At 35.0% G+C, this 12,704-nt stretch overlaps 3 protein-coding genes and 1 pseudogene across 3 annotated transcripts; 1 reads left to right on the forward strand and 3 right to left on the reverse strand.

The window, feature by feature from the left end:
- Positions 768-2,184, reverse strand: LOC104751398 (mitochondrial thiamine pyrophosphate carrier). Its single transcript, XM_010473335.1, has 5 exons — positions 2,047-2,184; positions 1,722-1,838; positions 1,464-1,575; positions 1,070-1,197; positions 768-953 (listed from the first exon to the last, which is right to left on the reverse strand). The coding sequence occupies exons 1-5, from the start codon at positions 2,182-2,184 to the stop codon at positions 768-770; spliced, it is 681 nt and encodes a 226-aa protein (XP_010471637.1).
- LOC109126645 lies at positions 3,219-5,673 on the forward strand (annotated as a pseudogene).
- LOC104751409 lies at positions 5,914-7,834 on the reverse strand. Its single transcript, XM_010473345.1, has 5 exons — positions 7,668-7,834; positions 7,396-7,485; positions 7,157-7,309; positions 6,972-7,038; positions 5,914-6,891 (listed from the first exon to the last, which is right to left on the reverse strand). The coding sequence occupies exons 1-5, from the start codon at positions 7,832-7,834 to the stop codon at positions 5,914-5,916; spliced, it is 1,455 nt and encodes a 484-aa protein (XP_010471647.1).
- LOC109126647 (uncharacterized mitochondrial protein AtMg00810-like) lies at positions 11,918-12,637 on the reverse strand. The gene is made up of 2 exons (XM_019230405.1): positions 12,336-12,637; positions 11,918-12,260 (listed from the first exon to the last, which is right to left on the reverse strand). Exons 1-2 carry the CDS (start codon positions 12,635-12,637, stop codon positions 11,918-11,920), a joined length of 645 nt encoding a protein of 214 aa, XP_019085950.1.

A 12,704-nucleotide genomic window follows, 5' to 3' on the forward strand; every position in this document is an offset into this window, starting at 1 on the left:
GGATGTCTCTGTAGACCTTCAATCTGCAACAAAAAGAGTCTTTCAAAATCTTTCTGACATTTCTATCATCTCATGTTTGAAGGCAACTCCAATTTCATCGCCATGGAGATCAACTGGGAAGTGCTTTTATTATCTACGGAATGTTTCACACAAATTTGAGTTTTCTTTCTAAAGCTACAGTGACAGATCAAGTGGAACTTAACCACCAAACAATAAGTAAACTCTCCAAGCACATACCATAGTGCAGCAAATATGATATCCTAGTCTGAGAAAGGTCCACAAGGATACACAAAAAACATGGAACCACGTGTACATGATAAGTCCTTGGGCTAGTTCATTGTAGGAGCATTGTAATTACCCTAGCTGGTTTGGGAGAATGAACTGAGGTTTTCATGATTTGTCTAGGGTTGAGGTAGAGTAGAGATTCTCTATATCAAGTCTCTATGATGTGTAGTGCTTAATGATGTGAAAATAAAGAGTTTACTAGATTTGAATCCTATCAGATTATCTTTTCAGAGAGTCCATTGGGTAAGATTAACTGACCTGGAATCGTTTTTTGACCACATCGAGAGGATGACAGACAAGCTTGGCGCTAGTGCCAGCCCCAAGCCCACAAACAAACAGCTGGAAGCTGGAAAGGTTGGTGTCCGTGTTGATCGGGTTTTTGGAGGCTAAAATATATCGATTCCAGTCCTGTTAAAAAAAAAATCAAATGACCTTGATTGTCGCCAGAAACAAAAAAAAAGGACAGAGTTTTTATATAAACATCACACATAAGAGATATATTGCTCTGCTCTTACCATCATCCAACGCTTAAACATATCATATGTGCCAAATTGCAGGCCGGCGTATGGCACAATCTCAACAAGAGTTGGTGTTAATCCATTATACAATCCTCTTATGCCTCGAGACTGAATAATATCGAAAAACGCAGACCTCATTGTTGGATACACCTGTAGACAGTCATCAATATGTCACTTAAACATGAATAAAAAAGAAAATCATGAAGCCCCTAAGGGCAAGAGATTTAAATTATTCTACAGGGTTTATCATGAGTCAAGTAATAAACCTTAGGCTCCCCTTGTGATGCCAATATTGTCCTAAGAAGATCAAAGGGATAAGATCCTAGTGTAGCAGCACATCCTGCTAACGCTCCACTGACGAAGGATAGATAAGGGCTCAGATGTATATGATCCTCTGCATTGCAAAAGAGTACAACCAGCTAATAAGTAAGATAATACATTGACATCTAAATGATAGGGGTCATCAACAAGAGCTTTTATAAGAAACACCCATTCAACATACACAATCTGAAGAATTAACCCTAAGTGAATTCTATTCCACAAGTGACAAGAAATGTTACCACTGAGATAGCCGTTGGGGGATTACAGCGAAAAAAGCACTAACAATCTACCAAGCACCCTATCAACAGAGACATCGATGTTACTCAGTAGACTCATTACCTGTTTTAGTAGAACCAGATGCAAAAGACTTCAACTTATGTAGTACTGTAAACTGAATTGAAGTATATGGCATGACCATGAGCAAAGCTGGCACATTACCCCGCCAAAACCCCTAAGAAAACAAGAATCAAACATCAGAACAGAGACCAAGACCTCATAAAAACCTAATGCCACAGACCTGAAACTACTAATAGACTATAAAGCCTAAACAACAATAAGATGTGGGTTTCAGGAAATGGAAATGTTGAAGAGACTGACCCGAAAGCCTTCTTCTCTAAAAATGTCTTTAGTTGCCTGTACCATTCCAGTATACTTAGATGCTCCAGACAAGTTTCCCCGGACCATACCCCATGAAGTCGTCGGTTCTAGTTGAACCTGCCATGACATAGAGAAGCTCCTTTCAACCAATCTTGAAAATATCATGAAGCATAACTCCATAGATTAAGCTAATAACTTCAAAACCTACAAATCTAAACAACGATCATTCTCATCTACAACCTCAATAACATATTCCTCAACTAAAGCAGAAAGAAAAGGAAAAAACTAACTTTAATCAGTAAAGAGAAATAGAAAAAGGGCAAACCTGAAATCTAATCTTAATGACATCAAGCGGAGAAGTAAAGGTACGAGAAATACCACCAGAGATAGCTCCGGCAGAAGCATCAATAAGGGCACGTTTAATCTGTCCAGGATCGTCCACCGTCGCCGCCGTAGGACTCATTTTTTTCTAGGGTTTTTCTCGTCTCTATAAGCTAAAAAATCATCAATCAAAAAAGTTTCCAAAAACCCTCTCATCAATATAATAAACCTCAAACAACAAAATAAGGAATGAGATATGAAATCACGATAACAATTAAAGACAAAACCGAATTTGGGAATTTTCAGAAATTTCTCTTACCAGATTAAGCGAGATACTAAAGGCTCGACATTTATGATTTTTTCCGGGGAAAAAAAAGTAAGAAAATTTGAGATGACCCTAAAACGTTTGCCGCGGATTAGAGAGAGCTCAGAGCTGGGTGGTGATTGAAAATGATTTTGACTTTAAAGAAAAAAAAAATTAAAAAAGCTGAGAGAGAGATTCTATCTCCGTCAACGTTCGTGTTCTCTGATATTTGTATTTGTACGCATACGCAAAATTAAAAAAGGCGTCTTCTTTACCAAAAAGATTTGCCCTTTTTAGGACTCTTGTCGGTTCGGTTTAATGAAATATCACTCACGAGGAAGGAGGTTTACCACCTAGGCTACAAGTCTACAACTACAACAAATCAATGTGAAATCTCCAATTTAGGGGGAAAACGGCCTATTCTCTCCCTCCCAAACTATGTTACTTTATCGACTGCATTCATGAAAGTTTCTGTTATGCCTAATCCCACATGAAATATAGTACAATTTGAATATCCCACATGAACTATAATAATCTAGTAAAGACCCACAAGTGAGACGGTGTTAGTGTGCCGTTAATGGGTGCTGACTAGGACAACACATAAGCCATAAACGGTGTCATTTTGCCCACAACAACTCGATTAAACACTGAATCAAAACGACACCGTTTGTCAATTGGAGGTTGTTATTCGATTTAGGGTTCTTCCTTCTAATTTTGAGTGGCCGATAGTGAGAGGAGAAGAGCAATTGAGTTATTGCAGAAGAGAGAATTTAAGGTATGTCTCTAAATGCTTACCTTTTAATTCTTGATTATAGATGTTTCAGAGAATTTGAGGTATGTATGTTTGGTTTCGACAGTGATTTGTAGCTGAAATGGGTGAGAGAGGAAGAGGAATTCCGAAGAAATGTAGATGTGGAGAGAATGCATGCTTGAGGACATAAAAAACTGTGAAAAACCCAGGGAGACTTTTTAATGCATGTTCATATGGAGATGAGGTTATGATTTTTAAGCTAGAAATTGTGTAGTTAAGCAACAAATTGTGAAATTGTCTAGTTAAGCAACATAAATAATTTATTCTTCATGTATATTGCAGAATACTCATGGTCACTTGTTCAAGTCGACTGATGAATCAATGGTTGAAGAAATAGAAGATACTAGATTTTAACCCGCGGGCTATTTTAAAAAATATTATTTAAATTATTCCAAATTTAGATTGTGTGTTATGGTGTTTTTTTTACTATTTCTATAATTTTTTTTATCAATTTTGTATTTTTGTGTTTATTTTAATATATTTTGGTTAATATTTAGATTATATAATTTTAGGTGGATTGTAATTTTTTGTGTTTGGTACCGGTTAGGTTGCCGCAACCTGTAAAAAAACTATATAATCATCTTTATGTAAACTCTAACCGGTTTCATATAAAATATTTTAAAAGACTAACCCGTAAAAATTGTAAATATCAGTGAACATGATGATTTACTGGTGTTATCATACCATATTTAAATATATATGATTGTAGATCATTCGATCCAAATTCGTCCCACCATAAAAATAGAGATTTTATTTTAACTAATAGTATTAAAAAAAAGATTGAATTTCTTTACCAAAATATTGAAAGAAAATGAACAATTAGGTTAACAGGTTTTAGAATGAAGAATCTAATTTTTCCATGGATTCATAATAATAATCTTAATTTAAAAACTAATGAGTCTACACTATAATTTTTCAAAAACAAAATTTGATTTAGAGGATTTGGACTGAAAAGGTACTTTATTTGTGGATTCATTATAATAAAATGAATTAAAAACTAATGAACTTACACTGTAATTTTCTTAATCATTGAACTGACCCAGACTTTTTTTTTTGATCCACCCATGTATACTTATATAATTCGTGATAAAACATGTAGAATCATATCTAAATAAAATGTTTGTTGCAATTTGACCTTTGATGAAACTTTTCATTGTAACAATTTTTATTGTAACTTACCTACTTGAGTCTAAACACAATTGGTACACGTCCACCTCTAAACTCAATTACAATATTGGAGTATAAATGTATAATTAAAAGTATACAAAAATTTGGGCTTTAGTAGACTTTTTTATCCAGTGATTCAGTGAAGGATCCCCAAACACTTCTTGTAAAACAAATAATTAAAGAACAAACGTATTAACGGTACATATCCTTGATATAAAGAATAAAAGAACCAAACCTGATGACCATGAGCTTCTCGAATACTACTCACATCCTGGAGACTCACAATAAAGAAATCAGGAAACTGTGAATTACTATTACAACGAAAAAAAATGTTATTAAGAGAACCTAGATCTTTGAGGGAAGAAGGTGGAAATAGAGCAGCCAAACAAAAGCCTCACTGAACACAACTCACCACATGTTATGCTACATTCAAAGTAAAATCCTCGGAAAAAATTACCACCCAGCTGGAAAAAATTACTACAACTTGAGATTGTGCATATCGTTATTCTATAAACATGGTATTTATAGAGTTCATCGGTGATGATAGTAATAGACTAATAGGTGTGATATGAAATCGCTAAAAAAGGTGGTGAGCAAGAAAAAGATCTTTGCAAATTATACATTACAAATAGAAAGGAAAATAGTTTCTATATTTTAATTTTTGTCGAGTGATGGATGTATAAATTAGTAAAAGAATATATAGATTTTAATTCGATTTTACTGTAAAATGTTAACATTTACTATTAAGTGTTAACACATTCTAATATTTAGTTTCCAAAGAAGATATTTAGAGAATTAAATGTTTGTCTTGGTGGTAAGGTTAAGTATTTGTTTGGAAATATGAATTTAATAGGGTACTAATTATGCATTAGATTTAAGAAATAGGCTACTGATCCGTTGTATCATTCAGATTTGGAGAGAATATAGTAATCGAAATTGAGAGATTTTGGTAATACAATTTAATAATTGTGGTCGATTTCTCTAATTGTCCTAATTGAGCTTTTAATTTTTAATTGTTTAGGGACCAACATTGCAAAATAGAAATTTAAATAAGTACAAATAAAAGGGTATAACCCAAAATGTACTTCAAAGTGTATATATAGATGATTCCGAGAATTGATGATCTTGAAGGAGCGTCACTGACCTGACAAAAAGGTTTACAAGTATACGAATCAGAGATGGAAACTCTTGCAATGGAGACTCGCACGTGTGAAGCTGTGGTCGGCGGCTTTGAGAAAGAGCTACGGGATTTTGAAAAAGAGATTCAAAGCTGCAAGATGGAATTGCGTGGGTTGAAGAACATTGTTGTGTGTGTTGTGTTTATGGTTCTTGTTTATGTGTTGTGTTGATGGTTCTTGTTGATGTGTTGATGTGTTTGTATTGATGGTTCTTGTTTATGTGTTTGTATTGTAATATGTATTTGAAACAATATTTAAGAAATGAGATGAGATGAGTTGACAAATTTTAACAAAACAAATCAGGTTCTTACAAAAGACCAATATTGCTTAAAAACAAACATCCGATGCATCAAAAACAAACATCCAAAACATCAAAAACAAACATCCAAAAGACCAATATTGCTTAAAGGTTCAGTCAATAACTTGGCTTTGAGTTGGTTGACTAGATCCGATGCACATCTCCTCTGTTCCATCCACTTTAGTCTTTTTAACTGCAGGTTCACTTTGCTTGCTGCTCCTTGTGTTATGCCCAACAACACCACATCTTCCACAATGCATGATTCTCTTTTCTCTAGTAACTTTGAGCTCCTTTCCCTTGCTTTTCTTTTTCTGTGGTGACTCATTTCTCTCCTTGATTCTTTTAGGGACTTTCTTTCTACCTTGTGTTTCCGGTTTTGGTGGTAGCATAATTTCAGTTTCACCGGACCTCCTCCAGAAGTTTGATCCTCTAACCGCATCTATATATGCATTGTACTCATTCCTCCACCTAGAATTCAGATACCAAGATGATATATAGTCCTCTTGATTCAGTTTTTTGACTGATATTACCTTCAACACATGACAACAAGGAATGCCTGACATCTCCCACTTCTGACATGTACAAGAATGCAAGCCCATGTGAACCTTATATGTTGATTTCTTCTCTTGAACCTCATACTCACCTGGACCAGCACGAAAGGCAGTACAGTTTAGGATTTTCTTCTGCTCTAAATTTACCTTCTCCATCGCTTTTATGCTATATTTGCCTTTGGGTCTTTGTGCCTTCTTCCTTCTAATATCTGTGCGCACCATTGCCCTTCTCCTAATAGTTTCAAGCATTTCCACCAACGAAAACTCTCTTGTAACATTAATGGCATTGTTAAATGACTCATTGATGTTGTTACTTACATCAACACAGGAGGCTGTTGGGTTAAAAAAGGCAAGACTGCAGTTTTTTGGATTCTTCTGCATTACTGACTCATAGACACCCATGTCATACATCTTCAGCTTCTCCAACCGTCTGGTATATTGTGCACTGTTGTAACTCTTGGCAATTTTCCAGAATATGTGTCTTGCGCACATACGATGCTCAACCTGTGGCAATAGCTGAGAAACAGCATTCAATAAACCCTGCAACCATCAAACATTTGAATTATTACCTCGTTTTGAAATAATCATAATCATTGCAGCTAGCTATAAGAAATACTTACCTTTTGTCTATCTGAAATGATAGTAAAACCAGAACCATCTCTCATATTCAAATCAGTTTGCAGCTTGCTAAGGACCACAACCAATTGTCTTCATTCTCTTTGTCGACAATAGCCCATGCAAGGGGATACATCTGGTTGTTTGAATCTCTTCCAACTGCAGCCAACAACTGCCTTTTGTGTAGTACTTGAGAAAGCAACCATCAACGCCAAATATTGGTTGAGAATACCTACACCATGCTTTCTTAATCCTAGCAAAGCAAACATAGAATCTAAAGAAGATATCTAGACCACCTTCTGTCTCAAGTGTCTCTACCTCCACCGTTGACCCTTCATTTGAACTAGGAAAAATAAAGACAATTTAATAAAGAGTAACAATTATTAATGACATATCACAAAAACAATTATTAAAGAACATTGATCTTACTCTAATAGCTCAAGACGGTAATCTTTGAGTCTTGAGTATTGCTCATCATGCTCTTCTTGAACCATCTCCAATGCTCTTGCCTTTGCCTTCCTATATTGATCACTTGATGCAATCAAGTTCCAACATTTGTGGATTTCTTCTTGAATGCTTTTAGGCATAAGTTTTGGTTTCTTTCGGACATCATTCACAAACAGCCTAGCAATGACCTCTTGAGTGATTATCTTGCTATACCCAGTAACATTGCAGCTGTGATCATAATTAAAAGATTTTACCATCCACTTCTGCAATATAGTTTCATAAGAACAGTAAATCCGCCATGCACATGGTTCAGTCTCTTCTTCTCCAGGCCTCTCTCCTTCAGTTGCTTCTGGCCTCTCTCCTTCAGTTGTTTTTGGCCTCTCTCCTTCAGTTGTTTCTGGCCTCTCTCCTTCAGTTCCATCTTCATTTGGATTATCTTCTTTTTGTTCACATCCACTTGCACATCTAAGCTCTGATTTATCTTTAGTTTATCGCATATATTTTATATTTCTTCCTGTCTTCAACACATAGTCCACTATTGCTTTTTTGAATGCCTCTAAGCTGTCAAAGACTTGTCTAAACTTCAGATCACCACTACCTTTGACGTATGTAACATAATGTTCCTTCTCATCATCTTCCACCTGATTCCACTAGCGTTGCATACTCATCATACTCATCATCTACATCAACAAAGACAGCCACATTACTTTCCACTCTTATTTCTTCATCAAACTATTCATCTCCACCACCTCTTACTTCTTCATTGGCTTCGTTTCTGTTATCATTTTCAGGCTCAGCTTCATCACTATATGACTCCACAAAGATGTCAATCTGTTTGGTCCACAATGCCGCCAAACACATTTTCTTGAAATTTCCATCACCATTTTCCATTGGTTTGCGCTCCTCTTGTCCTTCAAAATGATACTTAAACCAAACTCTCTGGCCATACAAACTCACTGGAAGCTTATTCATCAAATGTGTAAACAACTCGCTGGGTTTTGCCTCTAAGTACCGAACACCACCACCATCATAGTAAATCTGTCGATGAGCCTTTACAAATTTCCCACTGTGAAAGCAAGCAAAAGTGATTGGGACCTCCTCAGAACCACTGCATCAAATGTCCACAAATCTGATGTTAGAATTCTTTCATTCACACATTTCGTTGAACACGTGGTGGACACTATATAATTTTACTATCTACTCATGTTAATCTTACTATCTACTCATGTTAATCTGACTATCTAAGACTATAAGAACAGTTCTATACAAAATCTATCAAACTCGCTTCCTCAATTGAACGGAAATTTATGAAATCTAAGATAATTTGAATTCGAGTTACCTCATTATCGAACATGAAAATGGAATCCACTGTTTTTGCTCCGACAGACCAAATAAACCCCACAAACCAAAGTGCTTTTCTCTCACGCTTTCTCTTCTCGTTTCACCTTAAATTCTCTCTTCTACAATAATTCAATTCCTATTCTCCTCTCACTATCGGCCACTCGAAATTAGAAGGAATAACCCTAAATCGACTAAACCCCCCCCCCCAATTGACAAACGGCGTCGTTTTGTTTCAGTGTTTAATCGAGTTGTTGTGGGCAAACGACGCCGTTTATCGCTTACGTGTCGTCCTAGTCAGCACCCATTAACGACACATTAACACCGTCTCATGATTTGTGGGTCTTTACCGAATTATTATAGTTCATGTGGGATATTCAAATTTTACTATAGTTCATATGGTATTAGGCACAAGAGAAACTTTCATGGATGCAGTCGATAAAGTAACATAGTTTGGAGGGGGAGGAGGGAATAAGCCGTTTTCCCCCAATTTAGGTCAAAACGATTTTATCATTAGTGTGTTAAAAATTGTAGCATGTTCAGTGAAAATGGTATATAATTTTAGTAGACCAAACTAATATCTATATTTATCCCCGAGTAGAAGAATATGGCATCCATCATCTCTTAATTATTATTTTTAAATGTATTTCAATTAATTTGTTAATAGAAAAATAAAAATAAGAAAATGCCTTTTGAACTTTCTCAATGGTATTCACAGGATCAAAATTAATAATTTTTTGTATTAAATTGATTATTTTTACTGAATACATACTCATAAAAAATTGAAATAGTGATTAGTCATCTTTTCAAAAACATGCAATAAACTTTATTTTAATTATGTTGAATTATTATATAATACATAAAACTAAATACGGACCCACGGTACACCCGTAGGAACATTTTTATTCTACTACTTTATTATATTATATTGTAGTGTTAGTATAATGCTATATTATAATGTTACATATATTAGTACTAACGTTATAATAGTATTATGGAATTATCATATAATGTATAAAATTTATAAAAATCTCGATTTTTCTGTATGTATTTGTCGTGATTGAATTTTGAAAAATAGATATATATTACTTGTCATGATTCGAATTTTGAAATATATATATATGTATATATATATATATATATATAATATATTACTAAAGTAATGGAGAAAATTTTTGGGTTCAAGTCCAGCTAAGAAATTTAGATAATGGTTAGAATTATATAACAAATAAGATTAAAATAAATTTGTATGTAATATTTGACTGGCAAACGGGCTGTGTGTTTGAATCCCTTCATCAATTTTACTAACTTTTAAAAATATTGATGGCCAAGTTATTATCTTTTCTTTAGGCAGCCCAAAACTTTGGAAAAACACTTCGATATAAGTGTTTTTGAGTTCAAACCTCTACTGAGACATGCATTGAATTAAAATACATGTCTCAAATCCATCAGGTCCTTCAGCTGGCTACCTTCCTTTTTTTTTTTGGTCAACTGATGTTATATTTGCATATTAGAAGTTTGTTACAACCTGTTCAGTTATAAGAGCAGATACTTATGCACCTGAACTCTACAAGGTTTTAAATTAGAGCCTATATCCCTTTTAGACTACGAGGGTCTATACAAAAAATGAGCTTCTAGATAAGAGCCAAACACAAAAAAAAAGTCAAAATCAAACAGAGGGAGGAGCTCTTTCATAGGAACACTTGATGAAGCTAGGCGGGGTGGTTTGAGGCAACATACGATTGTAACCTGCAGTCACCTCAGCTGGCTACCTTCCATCATGGTATTATTCTTTTATTGCCATAGAAAAAAAAATTAAAAAATGTTGACAAAAAACAATTCCTAGTAATGCCTTGTTTATGATCATTCAAGTCATCCTGATCTAATGAGTTTTCACTTTTTCTTTGTGGTTTAAGAGACATCTATTTTTGGTCATATGCTAGTTTTTTTGTTAGTGAATTTTTTTGTTAAGAAGACTCTAATCAGTTGCCAAAACTTATTTATTATGATATGAATACTAACCTTTTTTGTTAGTGTGCATACTGCATACTCAGTTACTCACTGTCGCCTTGATGTTTTAGCATGGGAGAGAGCTGATGCTATCGTTCTCCTTTTGTTATTTTGCTACTTTAAAAAACATTATACAAGTGTTCTGTATGTATGATTATAAAATATCAACTAGTGTGTTTACTTTACATACATATAAATTTTTTACCTATATATCCAATTCAAGACATGTCTTTTTCATGCAATCTTGATCAAATTTTCAAGTCATTGACCAATCAACCATAAAACTTAAGCTATTTCTTTTAACACTAATCCACACATATATATAGTTATTATACAAATTTACAAAAATAAATAAAAAGTAAGTTTCATATATTTACCAAGTTTCATTTCCAAAATTACTCATTTTGGTAACGTGGAACTGTAGTCGAATGATCTCACCAAATTTTTAGTTATGGTCGGTTAGTGTGAACGACTTAATTACAAGATTTTGTTTTTTATTATTAACATAGATACTTCCACATTTGGTACATCCACCATTCAAACACAAAAATATAGTAAAAATAAAAACACCAAAGGTTAGTTTTCCCTGCAAGAGACGGTACCACACCATGAGACACACATCAAACGACACATAACCCATTATGATCAGAAGCCCAAAGAATAGAAAACCAGAAAAATATGGCTACATATCCCTGACTTGGAACATGTTAAGGTTCTTGACGACGATGTCGTACATGTGCATCAACTTGAACCTGGAGAAATCAGTAGGGAGTGAGATGAGATGAACGGTAGATGCTTTTGCTAAACTAGGGTTTGCTCTGAATATTGTGTTGTGTTGTTATGTAAATGAAGAGATTACAAATATATATACACAAGTCTATAACATAAATAATGTAAATCTTCCATTATTCTATCTCTTTGTATCTTCTAGAACCTTGTCGTAAGGCCTAAGCCCATTATCACAATCCACCGCCTAATACTCCCCCTCAAGATGGGAAGTGAAAATCGTGAACACCCATCTTGCAAAGTAAATACTGAAATTGTTGACGTCCAAGGGCTTTGGTCAGGAAATCAGCCAACTGCTCCGTAGTACGAACATGTTTAGTAGACACAATACCCTCTTTAATGCCATCGCGAACAAAATGACAATCTTTTTCTATGTGTTCCGTTCATGAAACACGGGATTTGCTGCAATATAAAGAGCAGCTTTATTATCGCAATGAAGAGTAACCGGTTCTGGATGAGGAACCTGAAACAAGAGTAGTAACTCTTTCAGCCGTTTGATTTCCTGATACGTAAAAGCCACAGCTCTATACTCAGCTTCAGCGGAGGACATGGAGACCGTTTTCTGCTTCTTGGTTTTCCAACAAATAGGAGATGTTCCAAGTAAAACAATATAACCAGACAAAGAGCGACGTGTCTTTGGACATGAATCGTAGTCAGAATCACAATAGGCATCGAGATGAAGATCAGAATCCTTGCTGAACAAGATACCTTGCCTACAAGTTCCTTTTAAATACTTAACAACTCGAACAGCCGCTTCCCAATGACGTTTTCAAGGTTCTGCAAGAAACTGTGCTAAGAGGTGAACAACATAGCTGAGATCTGGACGAGTAAGCGCCAAGTAGACCAAACGTCCGACCAACCGGCGATACCGAGATGGATTAGAGTATAACTCGCCAGCATCTTTAGCGAGAGCGTGGTTTTGTTCCAGAGGAGTATCAATGGGTTGAGCACCAAGCAGTCCACATTCGGAGATGATATCCAACGTATATTTGCGTTGAGATACATATATGCCCTGTTTTCCTCTAGACACTTCAATCCCAAGAAAGAATTTCAGAGGACCTAAATCCTTCATAGGAAAACACTCACTCATATACTTCTTAAATGATGTTGTTAAGGCCACATCGTTACCGCCAACGATAAAATCATCCACATAAAAT

The sequence above is a fragment of the Camelina sativa genome, chromosome 2, assembly GCF_000633955.1.
Source record: "Camelina sativa cultivar DH55 chromosome 2, Cs, whole genome shotgun sequence".
Classification (NCBI taxonomy): domain Eukaryota; kingdom Viridiplantae; phylum Streptophyta; class Magnoliopsida; order Brassicales; family Brassicaceae; genus Camelina; species Camelina sativa.